The following is a 26,970-nucleotide window of genomic DNA, read 5'->3' on the forward strand; positions in this document are numbered from 1 at the left end:
GAGAACCAAGATAGGGAACTAGGACTTGAGCATGCCAAACGGGCAATTCCATTTTTCCCTTAATTGAGGTATAATGGATATAGAGCATTACACTAGTTTCAGGCATACAACACAATGATTTGATATTTGTATATACTGCAAAATGATCATAAGTCTAGTTAACATCCATCACCATACATAGTTACATAACTTTTTTTCCTTGTGATGAAAATAGCAGTTCTAGTTTCATCTGTCATATACTGGACTTCCTCATAAGTGTATCTGAATCAAGTGTTATATTTTCCAAATGACAGAAAATAAGGCATTTTAAAAGCCTCTCTTACAAAAAATAAAAAGCCTTGCTATAGGATTTCTAACCACAGAAATGCACGTCACTAAATCTATTTCACTGGCACATAATATGCTTGTCTAACCACAATGGTAAGAGAGAGTTTCTGCAAAGGAGTTAAGTGGTAACTCAATGTTATATATCAGTCTCCCTGGCACATAGGTAATAGAATACAGAACACTAATGGCCCTTAAGCCTGGAATTCACTAAGGTAACAATGCACAATAAAGAGAATGGCCCAATCTGGGAGCTAATGCAAAATGGAAGCCCACGTAGCCAGGACAACAGAGCCACACCAAGTGTGAAGCAAGATCATGGTCAGATGGTAGCAGGTAAAGATGGCCCGTTACTACTGTCAGCCTAGGTGCAGGTAGGTGATATGGATTCATGAATCTGTTTTCCTCAGTTAAGATTTTCTTTACACTTTCTCTTTTGTAAAATCTGAGTGTCTAAAGAAGCACTACTTTCTACTTTCTTTTAATGTCAGGTCAAGGATGATGCATGTTTTATAGACTAAAACCTTTAGAAATAGAAAACCCAGAATCCTTAATTTTATCTTGAGAACTGAAGGATTTTTTATACCACTCTAGCCTATCCACGTGTAGATGACCAGTTATACCCCTCCATGTATCATGAACTATTATTAGTAGTTAACTACTCAAAAGTAGATATTGCATGGAATTCCCTTTATTTTTACAGTAAGTTTTACCTTCTCTTTTTCACGTTCAATTAAGGAAAATAAATATTCAAAACTTCGAGGGATTACTCCTCTCAGATTATGAGAAAAATTATCAGATTCAGATGGTCCTAAAGAAAAACATAAAAAAACACAGATATGTAACTGCTCATTTTTATTCTGTAACAGAAGTCCTTCAAAATGGCAACAGTGAAAGACAATTTAACAGAAGATACATTGTATAATCAGTTTCTTCTGGGCTCCCAAACAAGTTAATCTGTGGTAAGAGACAGCATAAGAGAATCAGCCTATCAACAGGTGCATGATAGTCACTAAGCCATTTGAAAAAGCAGCTGTTGTTTGATAAATTAAAAAATCCATTGAAGTCCCAAGCTTGAAATGTTTCCTTCTGCAGATATCAAAATTAGCAGAAATAATAAGCAATTATACTTTACTGTTGCATAAGACATTCAGTCGTCTAGGATGACCTTTATAAACTGGCAGTGTGGCCACGGGCTAATTAAATACTTAATCTCTTTGAGTCTTTCACTATAAAATGGAGATAATAATGGAAATAACTAACTCACAGGGTATAAAAATTAGCATTAGCTAGCATTTTCTTAATTGGGCAATAAAAGCCAGGGTGGTAACAAAGATACTGTAGGAATATGTCACAAGATTTCTATACAGAGAGAAAACTGAAGAGGAATCCTACCCTTATTTTGTTAACACTGGAGAAAAATATGTAGATATGTAAGTAGTAAGAGTTTTTGGAATATTAATTCAAACTAGCTATGTTTAGCAGAAAAAATTATATAGCTAGAAAAGATCTAAAAGTTACTGTACGTATTAGATAATTATACCTTAGAGACCACAGGAACTAAGAAAATGCTGGTGTATGCAAGAAAGCTACAGAAAATAAATTTTAAAATATTATCATCATCTTGATGTGCTGTATCTAAATTATATTAAATGGATCCTGTAAACTGTACCTTAAATATATGTGTGTGTGTGTGTGTATATATGTATATATACACAAACGGTAGAAAAATGGAAGTAAAGAACACAGAGGACAGAATATTAGAGTATGTGCAGATAATTTTTTAACATTTTCCTGCTAAATCCTATACAAAGATATTCAGCACACTCGTTACAGTTACCTTATCATCTCTTGCCTGGTCTCCTGACTCGGCTCGCAATCCTGCTTCTGTTCTAACCCCTTCTTATAGTCTCTACTCCATTCAGCTGCCTGAGTAGTACTTTTAATTTAACATCACTTCGTGCAATGCTTCTTAAAAACAAACAAACAACAAACCTTCCCATGACTTCACATCCCCTCAAAAAAAAAATCCAAAATCCATGACTTGCCCTCTGGCTACATTTCCAACCTGCCCCTAATTCTGGAAAATTCCACTCTAGCCCCATGTGTCTTCTTGCTGTTCCCTGAATACTTTTCAGCATACTCCCAACTTAGGGCTTGCCTGTGAATTTGCAGGGACAGCCCCTCTGCAGAAGATTCTTCTCCTATGGTCTCAAGGTTCCTTCTCATTTCATTAAGTCTCTTCAAATGTCACCCCAAGAGGCCTCTCTGACTCATCAACCTAAAACAGTACCCCCTGCTCCTTTTTATCCCCTTATTTTTCTTCACAGCACTTATTACTGCTGCTGTTTAGTCACTAAGTCATGTCCAACTCTGAAACTCCATGGGCTATAGCCCACAGGATCCTCTGTCCTTGGGATTTCCCAGACAAGAATACTGCAGTGGGTTGCCAGTTCCTCTTCCAGAGGATCTTCCTGACCCAAGGACTGAACCCGCATCTCCTGCTCAGCAGACAGATTCTTTACCAACGAGCCACTGTTGCTGCTGCTGCTGCTGCTAAGTCACTTCAGTTGTGTCCGACTCTGTGCGACCCCAGAGACGGCAGCCTGCCAGGCTCCCCCGTCCCTGGGATTCTCCAGGCAAGAACACTGCAGTGGGTGGCCATTTCCTTCTCCAATGCATGAAAGTGAAAAGTGAAAGTGAAGTTGCTCAGTCGTGTCTGACTCTTTGCGACCCCATGGACTGCAGCCTAGCAGGCTCCTCCGTCCATGGGATTTGCCAGGCAAGAGTACTGGAGTGGGGTGCCATTGCCTTCTCCAAATGAGCCACTAGGGAAGCCCATATTACTTATTACCTCTGGCATAAGTGCTAAGATATTTATTTGCTTTCAATTGTACATCCCCCATGAGAATTATAAGCTCCAAGAGAGCCTTGACATTGCCTTTTATTTGAACAGACCACCAGAGCCTTGAAGAGTGCCTGGCATATTTTTAGTACTCACTTATATGTATGTTGCTGTAATTTCAGAGAAAGGAAGACCTTTCTTACTAAAACTCACAATTCAGAAACCATTAAAAAAAAAACAACCCTGAAATTCAACCATATAAAAATTAAAATTTTGGCATAAGAAATACTTAAGTAAGCCAACAGAAAAAAACTAGAGAAAAATTTGTCATCTATATTATAGACAAAGAGCTAACCTATTTTATGAATCCCCACAAATGAGTAAGAAAACGATATGCTAATTTTTAAATAAGAAAAAAAGCTTGAATGTGCATTTAACAGAGAGGCTATTTAAATGTTCAATAAATATATAAAAGGTGGTCAATGGAAATCAAGGAAGTGCAAATAAAAACACAATGAGACAGTACTACACACACTCCAGAACAACTAAAATTTTTAAAAAGGACAATATGAAGTGTGGACATGTACATGGAGCACTGGGAAATTCCACGGTGACACATCTCTATCATGGCCCTACCTACAAAAGCTGAACGTACACATACCGTGACCCAGCAAGTCCACTCCCAGAAGTTTAAAGTTCAACAGAAATGAATTTTAAAAGACACATACAAGAAAAAAATGTCCATAACACCATTATTCACGGGGTCTAAAACTCTCTAGCAACAGCAGAATGGAAAATGTGGTCTACTCATACAATAATATATTATACAGTAATGGAAATAAACTACTACTACATGCAATAACATGAGTGAATCTCAGAGTCTTCATGCTGACAGAAAGACTCCAGACATAAAAGAGTAAACACAGTAAAATGTCACTCACAGAAGTGCAAAACCCAGCGAAACTAGTGACACAGAAGTCAGAGTAATACATACATCATGGGGTGGAGTGGGAGTAGTTACTGATTAGGAATTTTGATCAGAAGAGTGGTTATAGGGGTATATAAATATATAAAAATTCATTAAACCCTCTTCAAAAGTTGTTAGTTAAGCACATATTCTGTGCTAAGCTTTAAACTGGAAATAGCCAAAAACACAGATTTCACTGTTATATAATGGAAGTCGTAATCTGACAAGAATGTGGGAAATGACCCTAATTTCATGAGTTCAACATCATACACAGAAAGTATGACTTTCCAAAAAACATGCTAAGTTCTGTTATCACGAAAGAGCAGACTAAGCCAGTAAATGTTAATCTCTAGTTTACTTACCCATCATGGTAAATGTTTTCCCTGAACCAGTCTGTCCACTGTAAAAAAGAATGTTTTATATATTATTTTCACACGTATAATTTAGAAGACTACCTAATTTTAATATGGTCTGCTGCTGCTGCTAAGTCACTTCGGTCGTGTCTGACTCTGTGCGATCCCATAGACGGCAGACTACCTAATTTTAATACAGTCTACTAGTATATAAATTTTCCCCACAAAGAACTAATTTTCTTTCTTTCTTAAAATTTATACCAGGTAAAAAGTGAATGATCCATTTTCTTTCTCTCCTATTCTACTACTAAGAGCTAACTACTCTTAATTGTCTGATAAGTCCTTCCAGAGTATACAAACACAGCCATCAGAGTTTTCATTTAATTTTTATTTATAAAATTGGAATGATGTTATTCATACTTCTCTGCAACCTGTTTTTTTTCCCCCTTAATTTCAGACATTTTTCTACATGGGTAAATAGAAATCTACCTCTTTATGTTTAATGGCTACGTAGTACTCCACGAATGTATCATAATTTATTGAACCAGAACCAACTGGATTTTTTTCCTAATTTTTTTCTGTTTTAAATAATGCAGCAATTCTCCTAAATTCTGCCTTTAAAAGGAACCAAGATATTGTCATACTAAAAATAAAACAATTAAAAACATCCTTAGGCTATAGGCTTATTTTGGGTAGTGTCATGATTTCTCAGGTACCCTGAGAAACAGGGGTAACAAACAAAATACAAAAATAAAAACTTAAGTTGAATATAGTTGTCAGTTAGGATGATAAATGTGTTTAGCTTGGATTCATAGCACAAACATAAAATTTTGAGTTTACTTTTTGGTTCAATGCCCCGAGAGCTAGAAAACAGCATAATCTGCTTGTTTACCTATTTCTTTTGGAAGCAGGTTGGAGATAAGTTCTTTAGTTAACTTAGAATGAGAAATGGATATTGCTGCGTGCCCTGCTTGAAAGTGAAGGGGACACTATTGACAATAACTTTAGGAACTTCCTTGGCAGTCCAGTGGCTAAGACTCCATGCTTCCAATTCTGGGAGCTCACGTTCGATCCCTGGTCAGGAAACAAGATCCCACATGTCGCAACTAACAACTGGTGCTGCCAATACATTAAATAAATAAATATTTTTAAAAATAGCTCATGAACCAGAAAGTATGCTCATTCAACCAACAAATCAATGCTCACTTCTCTCCATGTACTTCTCCTTTCTACCCTCAACTACCAAAAGTAATTTTCAAACTAAATACTATGATTAGTATGCCTACAGGAAACACTTTGAAGATACATAATCTCCGGTTACTGGGGATTTCATTTTCGAGCCTTACCACTCAAAATATTCTGAGAAAAAATCCTTTCTTCTCTTGAGAAGAAATATGAGAAAATGGTTAAGTGCTTCACGGATGAAGAGAGAACATTTAGTTCTGCTGAACACAACTGAAAAGCAAGCATGAAAGGCAAAGGGAAATTTTCAAGGAAGAAAGTGTGTGCAAGATGAACCCAAGCTTCAGACTTCTGGATTTTTATTTTCTTTTATTTTGAGCCTATTATGGATAAACCAAGGGTACATACACACACACAAAAATCAACTATTCAAAATGAACTATATAATTCACTAAATTCACTACATTCTATTAAAAACTTCTGGTTCTAGATAAAATTAGGAAGTCTGTTGCTAGGAGAAAAGGAAAAAATAATTATAAAATTCACCTTGTATACCTGCCAAGATTGTCAGCTTACATTCTAATATTAAATCTAGAGCAATATTTGAAGGCTGCCAATACTTAGAAATTCACAATCATTGTGCACTTTATTTTGGCTGCACTGAGGGGTTTACAGGATCTTAGTTTCCTTTCCCAGGCCACTGCAGTGAAAGCACCAAGTCCAAATAACAGGCTCACCAGGGAATTCCCATCATCATGCACTTTCAATATACATCTTGAAGACAGTTTGATAGTTCCTCATACTATAGGACCCAGCAACTGTATCTCCAGGTATTTACTCAAGTGATTTGAAAACTTACGTTCACATAAAACCCAATATTTGAATGTTCGTACTAACATTCATAATCACTAAAAACTGGAAGCAATCAGAGAAAGATAGAAAGAAAGAAAAAGCTATTGATGGATGCAACAACACAGAAAAATCCCAAGTACACTTTACTAAGCAAAAGGCTACATATTGTGTGATTTCTTTGGAAAAGGCAAAAGAGCAATGGAAAATATATTAGTGTATCCAGCGGCTGGGAGAAAAAGAAGTGGTTGACTATGAATGCAACAACAGGAACTTTGAAGGGAAAGCGACTGCTCTCTTCATTAGGCGTGCCAAAAACATGACTCTGCAACTGTCAATACACTAAGAAACCGTACATCACAAAGGGTGACCAATAAACAAGCAAAACACATCAAACTAGGATGTCAGAGACCCTGGGATGAAATGCATCTAACTGATTACAAGTTCATGACACACTGCACTGAAGGCAGTAGGCAGAAAAGGAGCTGACCTAAGCTGACAAAAGGAGGTTTTGATTAGAAATTGTAGGACTTAAGGGAAAAAAAGGATCTGTGCATCAACAATGTACTCAGTAAAATTGTTTCTCACAGGGATCCACGATAACAATTTGGAAACTGCTTTGCATGTGTACTAGGGCTGAACAAATAAATAAATGGATGATAGCAATAGGAATCCAGATTTCTGTCAGCCAGGAAGTTACAGATAAAAAAGAAAGGAAGGTTAGAATGAACCCACGTCAATTCTCAATCCTTGGATTAGTCAGACATTAGCATGAAGGCAATGGCACCCCACTCCAGTACTCTTGCCTGGAAAATCCCACGGATGGAGGAGCCTGGTGGGCTGCAGTCCATGGGGTCGCTAGAGTTGGACATGACTGAGTGACTTCACTTTCACTTTTCACTTTCATGCATTGGAGAAGGAAATGGCAACCCACTCCAGTGTTCTTGCCTGGAGAATCCCAGGGACAGGGGAGCCTGGTGGGCCGCCATCTATGGGGTCGCACAGAGTCGGACACGACTGAAGCGACTTAGCAGCAGCAGCAGCAGCATGAACTCAAGTCTAGCTTACTGTATATATTCAAAAGAAACAGACAAGAACAGAAACAATTGTAGATATGTCTCCACACATGACTTAGTATATGTGCACATATTACCAAGCTCTGTCTGCTGAGATGGCCTAAAAGCAAAACACAGTCCTGCTGACACCTTTATTTTAGCTCAGAGAGCCTTGTCGGACTTCTGACTCACAACACTGTAAGATAATAAATTTGTGTTGTTTCAAGCCACTTAAGTATGTGGTCATCTGTTACAGCAGCCATAGGAAACAAACACTTACTATTTAACCTTGTATAAGAACACAGGAGACAACTTACTATGCAAAGATGGTGCCATTGTAACCGCTCATGCAAGACTCCACAATGCCTTTGGCCACAGTTGAGAACATAGACTCCTATAAATGTAAGCACCAAATATGTTAACATTTTACAAAAATGAAAATGTTTTCCCTAAATGACATTCCAAAATATAATAGAATTTGTGTGTAAATTGTCATTTGCAATGTGAAAATTATATCCACTATACAAAAAAAGGCTAAAATATCTAAGATAATAAAGCTGTAAACATAATTATATCCATTAATCTGCTATGCAATTATAGATTTAAACCCCACATCTAGACTTTATATAGAAATTAGCATGTTGCACACAATATTATACTGCTATTAGCATAAAATACATAACCCTATATGTTCTTCAGTACTTTTCCCACAAACTTTTATCTGATTTTTCCTTTCTTTTTTATATACAAGTAGATGCATCATTAGAAAAGACCCTGAAGCTGGGAGAGGGGGACAGTAGAGGATGAGATGGTTGGATGACATCACTGACTCAATGGACATGAGTTTGAGTGAACTCTGGGAGATGCTGAAGGACAGGGAAGCCCGGCAGGCTGCAGTTCATGGGGTCGCAAAGAGTCGGACACAACTGAGTGACTGTACAACAACAGATGCACTTGTATTAACAAACCAAGAATTAGACACCTGCACTGCCCAGTATTAGCAGCCATGAGTCACACATGGCTACAGAGCACCTGAAGTGTGTCTAGTTCAATTTGAGATGTGTTGTAAATATAAAACAATCATCAGTTTTGAAAGGTTGAACATGAAAAAAACAATGGAAAATACCTCATTAATAACTTGCTTTATGTTCATTACATGTTGAAATGCATTTTAGATATACAAGGTCAAATAAGATACAGAATTAAAATTAATTTTACACATTTCTTTTTAATTTTTTAAAGATGTAGTTACTAGGAAATTCCTTGGTGGTCCAGTGGTTAGGACTCGGTGTTCTCACTTCTGAGGGCCCAGGTTCGATCCCTGGTCAGGGAACTAAGATCCTGCAAGGTATGCAGAACAGCCAAAACTGTAGCTATTAAAATTTTTTAAATTATTAATATATATGTGACTCGCTTTCTATTTCCATTTTTCAGACATGTCCTAGATGAAAAAAAAGATCTAAAAATCTATGTGTCACCAAAAACGCAAATCATGTGTATTACGAGGGAACACAATATGTGTGATGTCCAATGCAATAAACATTAGCCATATGTGGCTATTAAAGTCAGGTCCTCAGACACACTATTCATATATCACACATGACTAGCCACATGTGGCTAGGACATCTGAGAAACTAATAATCTGAAAAGGTGGGTTTTAAATTTTAATTAATCTTAATTAATTTAAACTTAAATAACCATGTGTGGCTAAAGGCTAATGCAATGGACAGCATAGATACAGAACATTTCTATTACCACACAAAGTTTCAGTGAACAGTGCTGACTAGATTTTAACCAAATTGTTCTTAATTAGCAAGTTATTGAAAGCATAGTAATTATTTTTTTGGCTGTGCCCTGCAGCACGTGGGAATCTTAGTTCCCCCACGAGGGATGAGTCTTAACCACTGGACCATCAAGGAAGTCCCAACACCATAGTAATCTTACGTTGATCACTCTCTAAGTGGTTTTAGTCAATAAGTCATGTCCAACTCATTTGCAACCCCATGAACTGTAGCCCACCAGGCTCCTCTGTCCATGGGATTCTCCAAGTAAGAATACTGGAGTGGGTTGCCATTTCCTTCTCCAGGGGATCTTCCCGACAAAGGGATCGAAACCACATCTGCTTGGCAGGCAGATTCTTTACCAGTGAGCTGTGTGGGAAGCCCTTGAATTTCTGTAACCTCCCTAAAATTCCCACATTGAAATACTAAGCCCAAGTGTGATGGTATTTGGAAATGGGGTCCTTGGGAAGTAAGTAATCATGAGACTGGAGCCCTAGTGATCCAGTATGGACACACCTTGGAGATATTGTAGGTTCATTTCCAGACAATCTCAATAAAGTGAATATAGCAGCAAAGCGAGTCACATGAACTTTTCAGTTTTCCAGTCCATATCAAAGTTAAATTTATACTATACTATAGTCTATTAAGTGTGGGACAGATTATTTCTAAGAAAACAATGTATATGGTCTTAATATAAAAATACTTTATTGCTAAAAAATGCAAAGAGTTACAACAGTAACATCAAACATTTCTGATCACAGATCACCATTACAAATATATAGTCACAAAGGATATGGGGTCACAAATGAAAAAGTATGAAATATTTCAAGAAATATTGACCACAGTGTGACACAAGGACATGAAGTGAGCAATGCTGTTGGAAAAATGCAGAGTTGCCACAAACCTTCAATTGTATATAAATAAACCCAGTATCTGCAAAGTGCAATAAAACAAGGTATGCCTGAGTTCCCTGATAACAAAAGACACACAGGATTCTCTCTTTCCACCACGTGAGGACACAGTAGAAGGAAGCTGTCTACAATCTAGGGAGTCCTCACAAGACACTGCATCTCTGGCACTTGCTCTTGGATTTCCCAACCTCCAGAACTCTGAGAAATAGATGTTTATTGTTTAAACCACCCAGTCTTCTATTTGTGTAACAGCAGCCAGAACTAAGATATTCTTAAACTAGGCAGTTCAACTTTACTTATCAATCATCCAGGGGTTCTCAAAAGTATACTTTCAATAACCTCCATCACTGGTTGGAGAGGGAAAGTAAAACAGGCTTGTCATGCTGTTCAAACTTTGACGGAGGCAGAAAAATATTTAATGAAATTAAATCTAAAATGCTAATGGAATATGTGCGCTTCCTTACTTACTTGAGATCTGTTGAACTGGTGAAATCAGAAATGAAATTCTCCCAAGTAACAGAATCTTGTATGTCCCAAATGATAAGTGGAGCTCCCCAAATTATCATTACCTGAGTCGTGTCCATGTTGGCCACATGATCAAACACGAAGGTCTTAGGCTCAGGGTTGGAGTGCAGCCGGAGAGTCGTAGAAGACAGCACAGATAAGCATAAGTTTTGCTCTCCATCAGCTGATCCAGAACCCTCTATAGGTGGGCGTATTCGTACGAAAACTTTGATAGCATCACCTTCATTACTAAAGACAAAAGACGTAGTAGCTCAATTTACAGGAGAAAAAGAATCTGAGCCTCCTATTGCCTCTAGTGTTCCTGGGTCAAGTTTCCCCAACAAGCCCAAAATCTGTCAGTTGACACTGACCGCTTTTCAAGAGTCACACATGACCCAAACCCTTTACTGATTTATAACTTCCTCTGATCTCTTCACAATTGCCATTTTCAAGACTTTACTACTTGAAACTAACTGAAAAGTAGTTCGAAACTTTGCTTATCTCTGGTTTCCCTCTTAAAAGCAATAATAAACTAAGTCATTCTAAAGGAGAACTATGTTATTGATTTCATCTTTTAACCTGGAAATTGAGAAGATAGGGCTAGAGAGGAGACATGATTGTTCTGTATTTCCAAGTAGCTGAGGACAAAGGTTAACACTGAAACAAGGATCGCTTACTATGCTAAATGGTTGTTTTTGGAATACTACACCCTTAATTCTTTCGGCCTCATTCTTAATATTTTTTCCTTACCTTGGTTGGTTAGACTGACAGTTTGTCACATTGCGTAACTCAGCTAGAAAAAAAGATAAGAAGTCAGTAAAGATTTTTTAGAGTGCAACATAAAAACCCCATTCTTCTAGCCTGTTCTTCAGTTGCTCACACTCATCAGTCTCCAGGGTCCCTGGCCTGGGCAGGTCAGGGGACAGGCCTCGATCTTCCTACCTATTCTAACTGTGAGCAGACTGGTTAAGGGGTCCCTGCAGAAAGTGAACCAAAAATGGCTTTCTCAACATAAAAGAACTCATTGTGGCTAAATCCATTTTGTGATCTAAGCCTGGCCCAATGTTTGCCCTTCAACAGGTCTCAGTAATTAATGATCTTAAGGGAGGGATAATTAATGATCTCGGCAGGAGGGCTGAGAGGAGCTACTCCACGTTCAAGGTCAGGAGGGGCAGCTGTGAAGAGACACCACTCATCCAAGGTAAGGAGAAGTGGTTGCGCTTTGCTGGAGCAGCCATGAAGAGAGACCCCACATCCAAGGTAAGAGAAACCCAAGTAAGACGGTAGGTGTTGCAAGAGGCATCAGAGGGCAGACATAGAAACCATAGTCACAGAAAACTAGTCAATCTAATCACATGGACCACAGCCTTATCTAACTCAATGAAACTATGCCATGCCGTGTGGGGCCACCTAAGAAGGGCGGGTCATGGTGGAGAGGTCTGACAGAATGTGGTCCACTGGAGAAGGGAATGGCAAACCACTTCAGTATTCTTGCCTTGAGAACCCCATGAACAGTATAAAAAGGCAAAATGATAGGATACTGAAAAAGGAACTCCCCAAGTCGGTAGGTGCCCAATATGCTACTGGAGACCAGTGGAGAAATAACTCCAGAAAGAATGAAGGGATGGAGCCAAAGCAAAAACAATACCCAGTTGTGGATGCGACTGGTAATAGAAGTAAGGTCCGATGCTGTAAAAGAGCAAAAATGCATAGGAAACTGGAATGTCAGGTCCATGAATCAAGCAAATTGGAAGTGGTCAAACAAGAGACGGCAAGAGTGAATGTCGACATTCTAGGAATCAGCGAACTAAAATGGACTGGAATGGGTGAATTTAACTCAGATGACCATTATATCTACTACCGTGGGCAGGAATCCCTTAGAAGAAATGGAGTAGCCATCATGGTCAACAAAGGAGTCCAAAATGCAGTACTTGGATGCAATCTCAAAAACAACAGAATGATCTCTGTTTGTTTCCAAGGCAAACCATTCAATATCACAGTAGTCCAAGCCTATGCCCCACTCAATAACGCTGAAGAAGCTGAAGTTGAATGGTTCTATGAAGACCTAAAAGACCTTTTAGAACTAACACTCAAAAAAGATGTCCTTTTCATTATAGGGGACTGGAATGCAAAAGGAAGTCAAGGAACACCTGGGGTAACAGGCAAATTTGGCCTTGGAATAAGGAATGAAGCAGGGCAAAGGCTAATAGAGTTTTGCCAAGAGAACGCACTGGTCATAGCAAACACCCTCTTCCAACAACATAAGAGAAGAGTCTACACATGGACATCACTAGATGGTAACACCAAAATCAGACTGATTATACTCTTTGCAGCCAAAGATGGAGAAGCTCTATACAGTCAGCAAAAATAAGACTGGGAGCTGACTGTGGCTCAGATCATGAACTCCTTATTGCCAAATTCAGACTTAAATTGAAGAAAGTAGGGAAAACCACTAGACCATTCAGGTATGACCTAAACCAAATTTCTTTATGATTATACAGTGGAAGTGAGAAATAGATTTAAGGGACTAGATCTGATAGAGTGCCTGATGAACTATGGACGGAGGTTCATGACATTGTACAGGGAACAGGGATCAAGACCATCCCCATGGAAAAGAAATGCAAAAAAGCAAAATGGCTGTCTGAGGAGGCCTTACAAACAGCTTTGAAAAGAAAAGAAGCAAAAAGAAAAGGAGAAAAGCAAAGATATAAGCATCTGAATGCAGAGTTCCAAAGAATAGCAAGGAGAGATAAGAAAGCCTTCCTCAGCAACCAGTGCAAAGAAAAAGACGAAAACAACAGAAATGGAAAGACTAGAGATCTCTTCAAGAAAATGAGAGATACTAAGGGAACATTTCATTCAAAGATGGGCTCGATAAAGGACAGAAATGGTATGGACCTAACAGAAGCAGAAGATATTAAGAAGAGGTGGCAAGAATACACCGAAGAACTGTACAAAAAAGATCTTCACAACCCAGATAATCACGATGGAGTGATCACTCACCTAGAGCCAGACATCCTGGAATGTGAAGTCAAGTGGGCCTTAGAAAGCATCACTATGAACAAAGCTAGTGGACATGATGGAATTCCAGTTGAGCTATTTCAAATCCTGGAAGATGATGCTGTGAAAGTGCTGCACTCAATATGCCAGCAAATTTGGAAAACTCAGCAGTGGCCACAGGACTGGAAAAGGTCAGTTCTCATTCCAATCCCAAAGAAAGGCAATGCCAAAGAATGCTCAAACTACCACACAATTGCACTCATCTCACACGCTAGTAAAGTAATGCTCAAAATTCTCCAAGCCAGGCTTTAGCAATACGTGAACCGTGAACTTCCAGATGTTCAAGCTGATTTTAGAAAAGGCAGAGGAACCAGAGATTAAATTGCCAACATCCACTGCATCATCGAAAAAGCAAGAGAGTTCCAGAAAAACATCTATTTCTGCTTTATTGACTATGCCAAAGCCTTGACTGTGCGGATCACAATAAACTGTGGAAAATTCCTAAAGAGATGGGAATACCAGACCACCTGACCTGCCTCTTGAGAAACCTGTATGCAGGTCAGGAAGCAACAGTTAGAACTGGACATGGAACAACAGACTGGTTCCAAATAGGAAAAGGAGTACGTCAAGGCTGTATATTGTCCCCCTGCTTATTTAACTTATATGCAGAGTACATTATGAGAAACGCTGGGCTGGACGAAGCACAAGGTGGAATCAAGATTGCCGGGAGAAATCTCAATAACCTCAGATATGCAGATGACACCACCCTTATGGCAGAAAGTGAAGAGGAACTAAAAAGCCTCTTGATGAAAGTGAAAGTGGAGAGTGAAAAAGTTGGCTTAAAGCTCAACATTCAGAAAATGAAGATCATGGCATCTGGTCCCATCACTTCATGGGAAATAGATGGGGAAACAGTGGAAACAGTATCCGACCTTATTTTGGGGGGCTCCAAAATCACTGCAGATGGTGACTGCAGCCATGAAATTAAAAGACGCTTACTCCTTGGAAGAAAAGTTATGAGCAACCTAGATAGCATATTCAAAACCAGAGACATTACTTTGCCAACAAAGGTCCATCTAGTCAAGGCTATGGTTTTTCCAGTGGTCATGTGTGGATGTGAGAGTTGGACTGTGAAGAAAGCTGAGAGCCGAAGAATTGATGCTTTTGAACTGTGGTGTTGGTGAAGACTCTTGAGAGTCCCTTGGACTGCAAGGAGATCCAACCAGTCCATTCTAAAGATCAATCCTGGGTGTTTTTTGGAAGGACTGATGCTAAAGCTGAAACTCTAATACTTTGGCCACCTCACGCGAAGAAATGACTCATTGGAAAAGACTCTGACGCTGGGAGGGATTGGGGGCAGGAGGAGAAGCGGACGACAGAGGATGAGATGACTGGATAGCATCACCGACTCGATGGACATGAGCTTCGTGAACTCCGGGAGTTGGTGATGGACAGGGAAGCGTGGCATGCTGCGATTCATGGGGTTGCAAAGAGTTGGACTCGACTGAACTGAACTGAACTGAAAGGAGGGAATGCAGAAACAAGGGAGGAGCAGTCAAGAAACAATAGTGCAGCCTTGGGGCATGCTCCTGGCTACTCAAGGGAAACACACAATATATATTTGAGTTCTTGAGGACCTAAGGCTCCTACCCAGGGAGAGGGTGGAATGATGATGTTGAAGCTCCAGACTTCAGTCAACTAAAGCCTGGACTTTGTTGACCTCTGCCCCAACTCTACGCTAAATTTCATCTGTCCAATCAAGTGCTTTCATGAATATACATATAGCCTTAGCTTAAAACCTCCTCAATTTTGCTGTTCAGAGAGACTGCTTTGGAAAGATTCTGATGTTCTCCTTATTTGCTGTACATAATAAATCCTAGAGGATGCAGAGACCACTTAACCAGAGTTGCTACAACGTATTACCCAAGATGTCTAGTTTCTAACAAAAAAAGTGTAAGGAATTCAAAGAAATAAGAAAGTATGACCCATAAATCAGAATAAAAAGCCTGTGAGAGTGCTTACATGTTGATATCAGGAAAAAGACTTTAAAGTAGCCATTACAAAGATGTCCAGAACTAAAGGAAATCACAATTCCATTAACTTTGAGCTGAAAGAAAAAAAGAACAACCAAGCTCTAAGATCAACAGAGATTATGAAGGCCAAAGAACAGAGAGAAAAAAAAAGAAAAGTGAAGTGAAACTTGCAGAAATGTAGGTCCACATTAAGCATATCAACATGCATAAATGGGGAGAAGAGAAAGAGAACAGAAAAAAGTCAAAGAAATAATGGCCCAAACTTCCCAAAATCCATTAAAAAATGATCTATATATCCAGGAAGTTAAACAAATCCCAAACAGGATAAACACAAACAGACCAACTGATGCATCACAGTAAAAGTGTTGGAAGTCATTACTTAAGAGAGAACCTAATTTAGATTAACAGTTGACTTCTCAGTCAAACAGGAGGGAAGGGGGTAGGGCACAACATTTAAAAGAATGACACAGACACTGGACACGACAAAAACTGGTTAGAACAAACTCAGTCAAAGATGGTGGAAGATCTGACTTCCAGTGGACCTTGACCCTCATTATATGCTTACTGTAATATACTAGCATAAGCTAAGGGACATACCAACCAGTACCACGATCTTTCAGGCCAATCATCAAAGAACAAAGAGGGCAAAGTGCTTGTCTGAGGAGGCCTTACAAGTAGCTGAAGAAAGAAGAAAAGCAAAAGGCAAGGGAGAAAGGGAAAGAATATTCGATTGAATGCAGAGTTCCAGGGAACAGCAAGGAGAGATATGAAGGCTTTCTTCAATGAACCATGCAGAGAAATAGAGGAAAACAATACAATGGGAAAGATTAGAGATCTCTTCAAGAAAATTGAACATATCAAGGGCACATTTCATTGCTTGCAATGAATTTCACACCCATTGCAAGGATGGGCAGCATAAAGGACAGAAATGGTGTGGACCTAACAGAAGCAGAAGAGATTAAGAAGAGGTGGCAAGAATACACAGAAGAATGATACAAAAAAGGTCTTAATGACCCGATAACCACAATGGTGTGGTCACTCACCTAAAGCCTGATATCCTGGAGTCTGAAGTCAAGTGGGCCTTAGGAAGCAGTACTAGGAACAAAGTTAGGGGAGGTGACGGAATTCCATATCAAATTCCATTTCAAATCCTAAAAGACGTTGCTGTCAAAGTGCTGAACACAGTATGTCAGCAAATTTGGAAAACTCAGCAGTGGCCACAAGACTGGAAAAGGTCAGTTTTAATTCCAATCCAAAAGAAGAGCAATGCCAAAGAATATTCAAACTACCATACAACTATGCTCATTTCACATGCAAGCAATGTTATGTTCAAAATCCTTCAAGCTAGGCTTCAGCAGTACATGAAATGAGAAATTCCAGATGTACAAGCTGGGTTTCAGAGAGGCAGAGGAACCAGAGATCAAATTGCCAACATTCGTTGTATCACAGAGAAAGCAAGAATTCCAGAAAGACAGCTGCTTCATTGACTACAAGGAAGCCTTTGACTGTGTGGATCACAACCAACTGTGAAAAATTCTCAAAGGGATGGGAATACCAGATCATCTTACCTATCTCCTGAGAAATTTGTATGCAGGTCAAGAAGCAACAGTGAGAACCTTACACAGAACAACTGACTGATTGAAAATTGGGAAAGGAGTACATCAAGGCTGCATATCGTTACCCTGCTTATTTAACTTCTATGCAGCACAAGCTGGAATCAAGACTGCTGGGAAAAATATCAACAACCTCAGATATACACATGATAACACCTCTAATGGCAGAAAATAAAGAGGAATTAAAGACTCTCTTAATGAGGGTGAAAGAGAAGAGTGAAAAAGCTGGGTTGAAACACAACATCCAAAATACTAAAATCATGGCATCTGGTCCCATCACTTCATGGCAAATAGAAGAAAAAAGAGGAAACAGTGACAGACTTTATTTTCTTGGGCTCCAAAATCACTGCAGATGGTGACTGCAGCCATGCAATTAAAAGGCACCTGCTCCTTGGAAGAAAAGCTATGACCAACCTAGACAACATATTAAAAAGCAGAGACATCACTTTGCCTATAAAGGTCCATATAGTCAAAGCTACAGTTTTTCCAATAGTCATGTATGGATGTGAGAGTTGGACCATAAAGAAGACTGAGCGCCGAAGAACGGATGCTTCTGAATTATGGTGCTGGAGAAGACTCTTGAGAGTCCCTTGGACTACAGAATATCAAACCAGTCAATTGTAAAGGAAATCAACCCTGAATATTCATTGGAAGGACTGATGCTGAAGCTGAAGCTCCAATACTTTGGCCACTTGATGCAACTTGATGTGAAGAGCTGACTCACTGGAAAACGCCCTGATGCTGGGAAAGATTGAAGGCAAAAGGAGAAGGGGGCAGCAGAGGATGAGATGGTTGGATAGCAACACCAACTCAATGGACATGAGTTTTAGCAAACTTTGGGAAATAGTAAAGGACAGGGAAGCCCCGCATGCTACAGTCCGTGAAATGGCAAAGAGTCTTAGCAGGCTTACCAACTGAACAAGAACAATAATCAAAGAACAAACAGTGGGCAGTGGCCCACTTCCTGGAAATCTCCACCCTTTCTGTGAAGTAACTGAAATAATCCACCCACTCAACAGACTATGAAATTATCCTGCCCGTAAAAACTAACCACTTGCCAAATTTTGAGGCCCCTCACCTTCTGAGATGGTCCACACTCCATTTGTAGAGTGTGCTTATATTTAAATAAATTCAATTCTTACCTATCACTTTGTCTCTCACTGAATTCTTTCTGTGACAAGACATCAAGAACCTGAGCTTCATTAAGTCCTAAGACCAGGTAAGTGATCACAGACAATCAAACTCAAATTCACGTGGAAAAAAAATCAAAGAGCATCAAGTTACAGCAATCATATAATTAAAAAAAGAAAAAACGTAGAAATGTCTGTTTTCTCCTGTTTATTTTTAAAAATTGTAAATAAAAATGTATAAAATAATATGCATAAAAGGTATCAGGCTTCCAGGTGGTGCCAGTGGTAAAGAACCTGCCTGCCAATGCAGGAGATGCAAGAGAAGTGGGTTCGAACCCTATCAGGAAGATCCCTTGGAGAAGTATTCTTCACTTCACTCCAGATCCCCACTGGATCCCATGGGGATCCCTAAGATCCCCACTCCAGTATTCTTGCCTGGAAAATCCCATGGACAGAGGAGTCTGGCAGGCTACAGTTGGTAGGTTGCAAACAGTCAGACACTACTAAAGCAATTTAGCATAGCATATAAAGTATCATAAGCCTTTGACTGTGTGGATCACAACAAACTGTGGAAAATTCTCCAAGAGATGGGAATATCAGACCACCTGAGAAATCTGTATGCAGGTCAAGAAGCAACAGTCAGAACTGGACATGGAACAACATGGTTCCAAATCAGGAAAGGAGTACGTCAAGGCTGTATACTGTCACCCTACTTATTTAACTTATATGCAGAGTATATCATGAGAAATGCTGGACTGGATGAAGCACAAGCTGGAGTTGAGATTGCCAGGAGAAAGATCAATAACCTCAGATATGCAGATGACACCATCCTTATGGCAGAAAGCGTACAAGCTGGACTCAAGATTGCTGGCAGAAATAACAAGAACCTCATATATGCAGATGACACCACTGTTAGGGTAGAAAGCGAAGAAGAACTAAAGAGCCTCTTGATGAAAGTAGAAGAAGAGAGTGAAAAAGTTAGCTTGAAACTCAACATTCAGAAAACAAAGATCATGGCATCTGGTCCCATCACTTCATGGCAAATAGATGAGGAAACAGGGACAGACTTTATTTTGGGGGCTCCAAAATCACTGCAGATGGTTACTGCAGCCATGAAATTAAAGGATGCTTGCTCTTTGGAAGAAAAGCTATGACCAACCTAGACAGCATATTAAAAAGCAGACATTACTTTGCCAACTGGTCAAAGCTAGTCCATCTAGTCAAAGCTATGGTTTTTCCAGTGGTCATGTATGGATGTGAGAGTTGGACTATAAAGAAAGCTGAGTGCTGAAGAATTGATGCTTTTGAACTATGGTGTTGGAGAAGACTCTTGAGAGTCCCTTGGACAGCAAGGAGATGCAACCAATCCATCCTAAAGGAAATAAGTCCTGAATATTCATTGGAAGGACTGATGCTAAAGCTGAAACTCCAATACTTTGGCCACCTGATGCGAGGAACTGACTCACTGGAAAAGACCCTGATGCTGGGAAAGATTGAAGTTGGGAGGAGAAGCGGACGACAGAGGAGATGGTTGGATGGCATCAACAACTCAACGGACATGAGTTTGAGTAAGCTCTGGGAGCTGGCGATGGACAGAGAAGCCTGGTGTACTGCGGTCCATGGGGTCGCAAAGAATCAGACAAGACTGAGCGACTGAACTGATAAGGTATCATTGGATGTATAACATATAGAAACATAATATATATATATTTGCCAAAATATCTCAGAGAAGGTGAGTAGGAACAAACCTGTAATAGACTAAGGAAATGAATAAGATGTAAAGTAACATACTGTTGAGTTTGTAACAATACATGTTAACGTGTTTAACAATAATACCAGGCATTCCCTGGCAGACCAGTAGGTAGGGCTCTGTGCTCTCACTACAGTGGCTGGGGTTCTATCCCTAGTCAGGGACCTAACATCCCACAAGACATTACAGCCAGATAATAATAATAATAACACCAAAAAAGAGGATAAAAGGGAATAGATCTACACGGGAGTAATGTTTATATCACTGGAATTAAGCTAGTATAAATCTGAAGCTGATGCTGTTAAGATGGATATGTTAAACCCGAGAGCAACCGTTAAACAAAAACACAGTGAATGAAGAACAGAGGACCATGAAAGACCTGAGACACACAGAAAAAGAAAAGTAAAATGGCAGATGTGAATCCAACCAAATCAATAACAACACATGAGTAGATTAAACAACCCAATCAAAATGCAGAGATTGTCAGACCCAATCAAAAGGCAGAGATTGTCAGACTATATACTGTCTTCAGGAAACACCCTTTAGATTCAAAGATACACTTTCACTTTGCGAGTGAAAGGATGAAAAAATTATCTCATGCAAACAGCCATCATAAGAAAGTGGGAGTGGCCACACAGGTTTCAGACAAAATGGACTTTAAAACAAAGATACTAGAGATAAAAAGGAACATTTTATAATCATAAAAGGGTCAAATCACCAGGAAAATAACACAGATAAAAACATATCTACCTAATAACAAAGCACCAAAATACAAGAACTGACAAGAAATGAACAGAAAAGACAATTTTAGTTGGAGACTATTAATAGTTGGAGACTTCACCAATAATAGTTGGAGACTTCAGCATGCCACTTTAAATAATGACTACAACTAGACAAGATAGCAAGCCAATTAGTTGTTGCTTAGGGCAGGTGGGGGATGGGGAGGTAGCAGGTGAGAGCTCAAGGATATGAGATTTCTTTCTGAGGTGATGAAAAGATTCTAAAATTGACTACAGTGATAGTTGCACATATCTGTAAATATATTAAAAAAAACACTGAATTTCACATTTTATATAAGAAACTGTATGAGATAATATGTGACCTATCCCAATTATGTGCTAAAAAAATTATTTTAAAGAGGTCAGAGATGAGTACTAAATGCAGTGAAACTACAATGAGAGATCTGGTATCCGATCTGGTTCTAGGGAAAAACAACTATAAAAATACATCACTGGGACATCTAACAAACTGTAAACTATGGGCTGTGGATTCGACAACAATATACTTTCCATTAAAGAAACAGATGCTCTAATTATAGCACAGGCATCAATTCTCTTGCTTAAGTCCAGATTTATTGAACAAACACTGTGATTGTGCAGAAAGCACAATGAACATTTTGGTCCAATAATGTACCAATTTGTGTGCTAATATCCTCTGAATGCTGAAAATGTTGGAGGAAAACGAACATTTTAGATGGGAAAAGAGAGCATAATGATGTTTTAATGGTACGAGCGACCTAAAAAGTAAGTGAAACAACATATTAGAAAAGAATTACGATTGACAGCTAAAAGCATTAACGTTATTGGAAGACTCAAACACCAAACCAAAAATTCACCGTTTCTTTCATCTTCTAACACAGGCATCGCCTCCTTACCATTTATACCATTCACTAAGATACATCAAATTAGTCCAAAATCCAGTCTCTTGGCTTTAAAAATCAAGATTTCTTAAAGGGTTAGGCAATGTAAGAGGTGGGGCATGTAGCCAGCAACAGCAAAGGACAATGGAAGGGTTTATCAAAAGCAAAAACGACAGGCTCCCCTCCGTGAGAAAAAAGGAAGAACTTCCAGGAGAAGGAAAAACGGGATTGTGAGAATGTAAATACACCACTGAATTGTGTGCTTTAAAAGTCTCCTATCTAAGAAGAGTCCACAGCGGACCCTCCAAAAGAGAACGAGGTGCATAGAACAATATAGTAGGTTCTCCCCTTCAGAAAAGTCAGTAATCTAGAATTAAGCAGAAAGTGGGGAGAGTGTGAGCCGACCCTCAAGTGAGGATACAAAACAGGCAGCCCCGACTGGGACTCGCGAAGGGACCAGCGACGAATGGAAGGTCCGAGAACAGAGGCAAGATTCAGCACGTCGCTTAGGAGCGCCTGGATGACAGCTCTCCGTTTGGTTTTGCTGCTCAGCCCCAGTGCCTAGAACTGCGCCAGGCTCTTAGCGTGCTCCCAATACACAGACGGGAAGACAACTGTTCCATTAATGTATTGTCTTGGCGAGACAGAGACGCCAAACACCCTCCCTCGCCGTTCTGTGCGCTCCTGCCCTTCACGGCCAGCAGGAAAGCTTGTACTTGTGGGAGGGAACGGGGTCACGAAGCTGGGGCTCCTCACTTACTTTTGCAGCCGGGCGCCATCGTGCCCTCAGCCCTCGGTCCCGAGACCTACGGAGCGACAGTACTCACTCCCAGCCGCGCAGCGCGCGGGGATTCCTCCCATTCAAGATGGCCGCGAATTTAAATTTGGCGCTCAGGTCCGACGTTGACGCCAGCGTGGAGGCCGCCATGTTGCCCGGCTTTGGGTCAGGGGACGGGGCTATGTGACGTCACGAGTAGGCGCCGTCGCCTCTGTACATCCTCTAGGCGACCGGGGAGGCCGGTTTTACCCCCGAGCAGCTATGAGCAAGCGGAACCAGGTGTCGTATGTGCGGCCAGCCGAGCCGGCCTTCCTGGCCCGCTTCAAGGAACGGGTCGGCTACAAGGAAGGGCCCACCGTAGAAACCAAGGTGAGCCCGGGCCTGTCGGGTTACCGCAGAAACGCGGCCGGCTCCGCTACTTTCGGCTTCTGCCTTGGAGGCCAAATACTGATGGGTCCCACTTCCCACCCACACTGGGCCTTCAGTCCGAGTGTCATCGGACCCCAAGCTGGTCCTCTTCAAACAACTACAGCCTCTTGCGCCCAGAAAGCTGTTGGTCGTTTTCACAGTGTTGCTGTGTTCTGAAAATTACTTGATGCAGGTAAAGCGCCCAATCCTTGGTAGATAGTACTTAAGGAATGATCATTTTTCTGTCTTTTCATTTTCACTTGCTCATTCCAAAACCTGTAGTTAACACTGTAGGTGATAGTGTCGTCCCACCTTCCAGGTAAAGAAACTGAGCACTTAATCAAATGACCTAATATACTTCCCTGGTGGTCTAGACGATAAAGCGTCTGCTGGGGAGACCCAGGTTCGATCCCTGGGTTGGGAATATCCCCTGGAGAAGGAAATGGCAACCCACTCCAGTACTCTTGCCTGGAAAATCCCATGGATGGAGGAGCCTGGTGGGCTACAGTCCATGGGGTCGCAAAGAATTGGACACAACTGAGCGACTTCACTTTCTTTCTTTCTTTTTAATATCCTAAGCCTCGAATCTAGAACATCTTTAAGAATGTCTTAGATCTACTTCTGTCCTTTGTTCTTACAAAAAAAAAAAAAAAAAGATGGAAAGCAAATACTTTTCATATCCTAGATCTGAATACGATCATGAGAGTCAATTTCTATGTCCTTCCAAGCTCCTTCCTGAACTGATTCACATCAAAACCTGCCCTATCTCTTCTAATAGAAAAGAGACATACCCTTATGCTTAAGACATGTGTGGAGAAATAATTTATTTAGCACTTTATCTAGCATTTGCAGTAAGACCCACTCCCATGTCACCTAATAGGACCCAAGATTGACTTAAGTGCAGTTAGTCCAGTGAGTATGTGTTAGCCCCAGGCACTGCGCCAGACTCTGAAAAGACAAAGAGATGGATTTCCAGAATGCTGTGCTCTTTAACTTTTAAATATTTCTTTGCCTGCATTGGGTCTGGATTGTGGGGCGCAGGATCTTTGTTGTGGCATGCTAGCGTCTCTCTAGCTGTGGTGCTGCAGCTCCAGGGTGCACGGGCTCAGTAGTTGCCTCTAGCGGGCTTAGTTGCCCCGCATGGCATGTGGGATCTTAGTTCCCAGACTAGGGATTGAACCCACATCCCCTCTGTTGGAAGGCAGATTCTTAACCACGGGACCACCAGGGAAGTCCCTGCCATGTACTTTAAACACCTTCCTGCCTGCCTTATTGTGACCTTCACAGGTCACCATCTCAGTGAAGCCCTTTGAACCTCCCCCACAACAGTTACTCCTCTGTTCTTCTCTTCACTCTATCCATATCTTATCTGTAGTACTTACCATTCTGCATTGCAACTGCTTGCTCTCCTGTATATCTCCATCACTAAATCTAACTCTTTTAAGTATCTTAATCCATCTATATTTTCCTAGTACAGTGTCTGTGACCTCAACGAGTGTGTGAGAAGTTACAATGGTTAGATGACTGTGCTTATCATCCTGTTGGTCATTCATGGGTAGATTGACAAATGTTTCTTGTCCCTGCTGTTTCCCAGGCTCTGTGCCTTTAGATACAGAGAAGAAACACATACTGCATTGCCTAGTAGAGTCAGGAAAACATTGATGACACTGTGTGGTACATGCCACCTGTGAGCTATAGACAATATGAAAAGAAGAGGTGAGATCTCGGAAGCCACTACTGAAGGATTTGAGTCTAGAAGCAGATTGATTAGGAGTTGGCCAGGGTCAGTGGGTTCTTCTAGGCCCTGGGAATTTACGCAGTGACAGGGGAGGCAGAGGAGCTAATATGTTCAGGGATCTGCAAAACTCAAACGTGTCTGGAGCCCAGAGGCCATGAGCATGGCGAGAAGATAAGACTGTGCTTCTAGCTGTGGTTATTGACTCAGGCCAGATCCTGCAGGGCTTTGTTGCCCTGTCTGGGGGACAAGGAAGGCTCTGTGAGAAGTGGACTGACCAGCTGTTTGAATACTGTGTGTTGAGTTTGCAAGCCTTGAAACCTAGCATTTCCATTCAGTGAATTCCATGTATAAGTTTGGAAAGGTGAACAAAAACATACAAAAATTTTATCATAGTAGAAAAAACTAGAAACAACCAAAATTTTTGCTTACAAAGAACTGATCAAATAAACCATGAGATAACCATATATAGAGTTAAATAATAGTAATTTTTAAAAATAGATGATGCCATATGTATCTCAGGGTATTGTGCAAAGCGTTTTGTTCTGTTTTTCTTTGAGTAAAAAAGTTGGGCAAGTGGAGCTTTTATGGTGTCTGATATTTTTCTTAAAAATCTCAATTAGCCAAAGGTTACCATGTGTTACATGTGTAAAGTGAGTCCATGGTTTCTGTTACATTATTCTCTGTACTTTTTTATGTTTGGGAATTTTAATAATTTAAAAAGAAAAAAGAAAGCAAGTCATATAGTAGTATGTTTAGCGTCCTGTTTGTTTACAAAATGTTTTCTATACCTCCACATTTTTATACGCTTAGAACAGCTGATGAGATACCCACCAAACAAGCTGCTGAGAGGGAAGAAAGATGAGCAGAGCAGGAGGACCTTTTACCTACCGTTTCCTGTACTTTGGTGGTGTTTTTTTGTTTGTTCATTACTCTTTGAGAAGAGATGGAAGTGAAAAGGGTTGATGAAGAGCAGCGAGAACTGGCGCAGCCCAGCACTTCCCTGAATACACTGGACATGGAACAGAGGGCCCCTGACATCAGGAACTGCAAGTTGGGGTCCTGCTGGGATGGAAACTGGTTCCCCTGGATAGGCACCCCAGAATAACTGGCAGGTGGACCTCTTCCCTACTCTGGCGAGGTTAGATTCTTAAGAGTTAACTTGAAAATTCACTGCCAAGCACATTTAGTCAATAAGCTTACTCTTCTCACTCTACTGATTAGTTTCTCACAGAGACAGTGGTTGTATTTAGTTCAGGGTCAGAACTTAAATGTTGTGTTTGTGTTTTTCCCTAGAGAATCCAGCCTCAGCTCCCAGAAGAAGATGGTGATCACAGTGACAAAGAAGATGAACAGCCCCAAGTGGTGGTTTTAAAAAAGGGAGATCTGTCAGCTGAAGAAGTCATGAAAATTAAGGCAGAAATAAAGGCTGCCAAAGCAGGTATGTCTGAAAGTAAGCTGGTTTTCCCACCAATTTAACGTTAGGTATGAAATCATTTTATATAATGGTATGGTATGGTATGTTTGATATTTCTCCTGGCAGTCTTGATTCCAGCTTGTGCTGCTTCCAGCCCAGCGTTTCTCATGATGTACTCTGCATATAAGTTAAATAAGCAGGGGGACAATATACAGCCTTGATGTACTCCTTCTCCTATTTGGGACCAGCTTGTTGTTCCATGTCCACTTGTAACTGTTGCTTCCTGACCTGCATACACGTTTCTCAAGATGCAGGTCAGGTGGTCTGGTATTCCCATCTCTTGAAGAATTTTCCACAGTTTGTTCTGATCACACAGTCAAGGCTTTGGCATAGTCAATAAAGCAGAAATAGGTGTTTTTCTGGAACTCTCTTGCTTTTTTGATGATACAGTGAATGTTGGCAATTTGATCTCTGGTTCTTCTCCCTTTTCTAAAACCATCTTGACCATCTGGAAGTTCATGGTTCACGTACTGCTGAAGTCTGGCTTGGAGAATTTTGAGCATTACTTTACTAGCGTGTGAGATGAGTGCAATTGTGTGGTAGTTTGAGCATTCTTTGGCATTGCCTTTCTTTGGGATTGGAATGAAAACTGACCTTTTCCAGTCCTGTGGCCACTGCTGAGTTTTCCAAATTTGC

The 26,970-nt window shown here is 40.3% G+C and overlaps 2 protein-coding genes and 1 non-coding gene across 7 annotated transcripts in view; 2 read left to right on the forward strand and 1 right to left on the reverse strand.

The window, feature by feature from the left end:
* Positions 1-22,796, reverse strand: part of KIF15 (kinesin family member 15) — a 58,064-nt gene extending 35,268 nt beyond the window's left edge. For all 5 annotated transcript variants that reach the window (XR_825469.1, XM_010842122.1, XM_010842121.1 and 2 more), the window contains exons 1-6: positions 22,697-22,796; positions 11,522-11,564; positions 10,837-11,020; positions 7,893-7,969; positions 4,499-4,536; positions 1,038-1,135 (exon numbers count right to left, since the gene is read on the reverse strand). Coding sequence is in view for 4 of the 5 variants with exons in the window: in XM_010842122.1 (XP_010840424.1) it covers positions 1,038-1,135; positions 4,499-4,536; positions 7,893-7,969; positions 10,837-11,020; positions 11,522-11,564; positions 22,697-22,715 (459 nt within the window). In the remaining variant the exon portion in view is untranslated. The remainder of the gene's footprint in view (positions 1-1,037; positions 1,136-4,498; positions 4,537-7,892; positions 7,970-10,836; positions 11,021-11,521; positions 11,565-22,696) is intronic.
* Positions 8,836-8,908, forward strand: TRNAE-CUC. Its single transcript has one exon. It is a non-coding gene; the product is annotated as a tRNA-Glu (tRNA).
* Positions 22,797-22,922: 126 nt separating the features above from the next.
* Positions 22,923-26,970, forward strand: part of KIAA1143 (KIAA1143 ortholog) — an 8,804-nt gene continuing 4,756 nt past the window's right edge. The window contains exons 1-2 of the mRNA XM_010842123.1: positions 22,923-23,083; positions 26,154-26,298. Of these exons, the coding sequence (XP_010840425.1) occupies positions 22,976-23,083; positions 26,154-26,298 (253 nt within the window). The 5' untranslated portion in view covers positions 22,923-22,975. The remainder of the gene's footprint in view (positions 23,084-26,153; positions 26,299-26,970) is intronic.

The sequence above is a fragment of the Bison bison genome, unplaced genomic scaffold, assembly GCF_000754665.1.
Source record: "Bison bison bison isolate TAMUID 2011002044 unplaced genomic scaffold, Bison_UMD1.0 scf7180017864171, whole genome shotgun sequence".
NCBI classification, from domain to species: domain Eukaryota; kingdom Metazoa; phylum Chordata; class Mammalia; order Artiodactyla; family Bovidae; genus Bison; species Bison bison.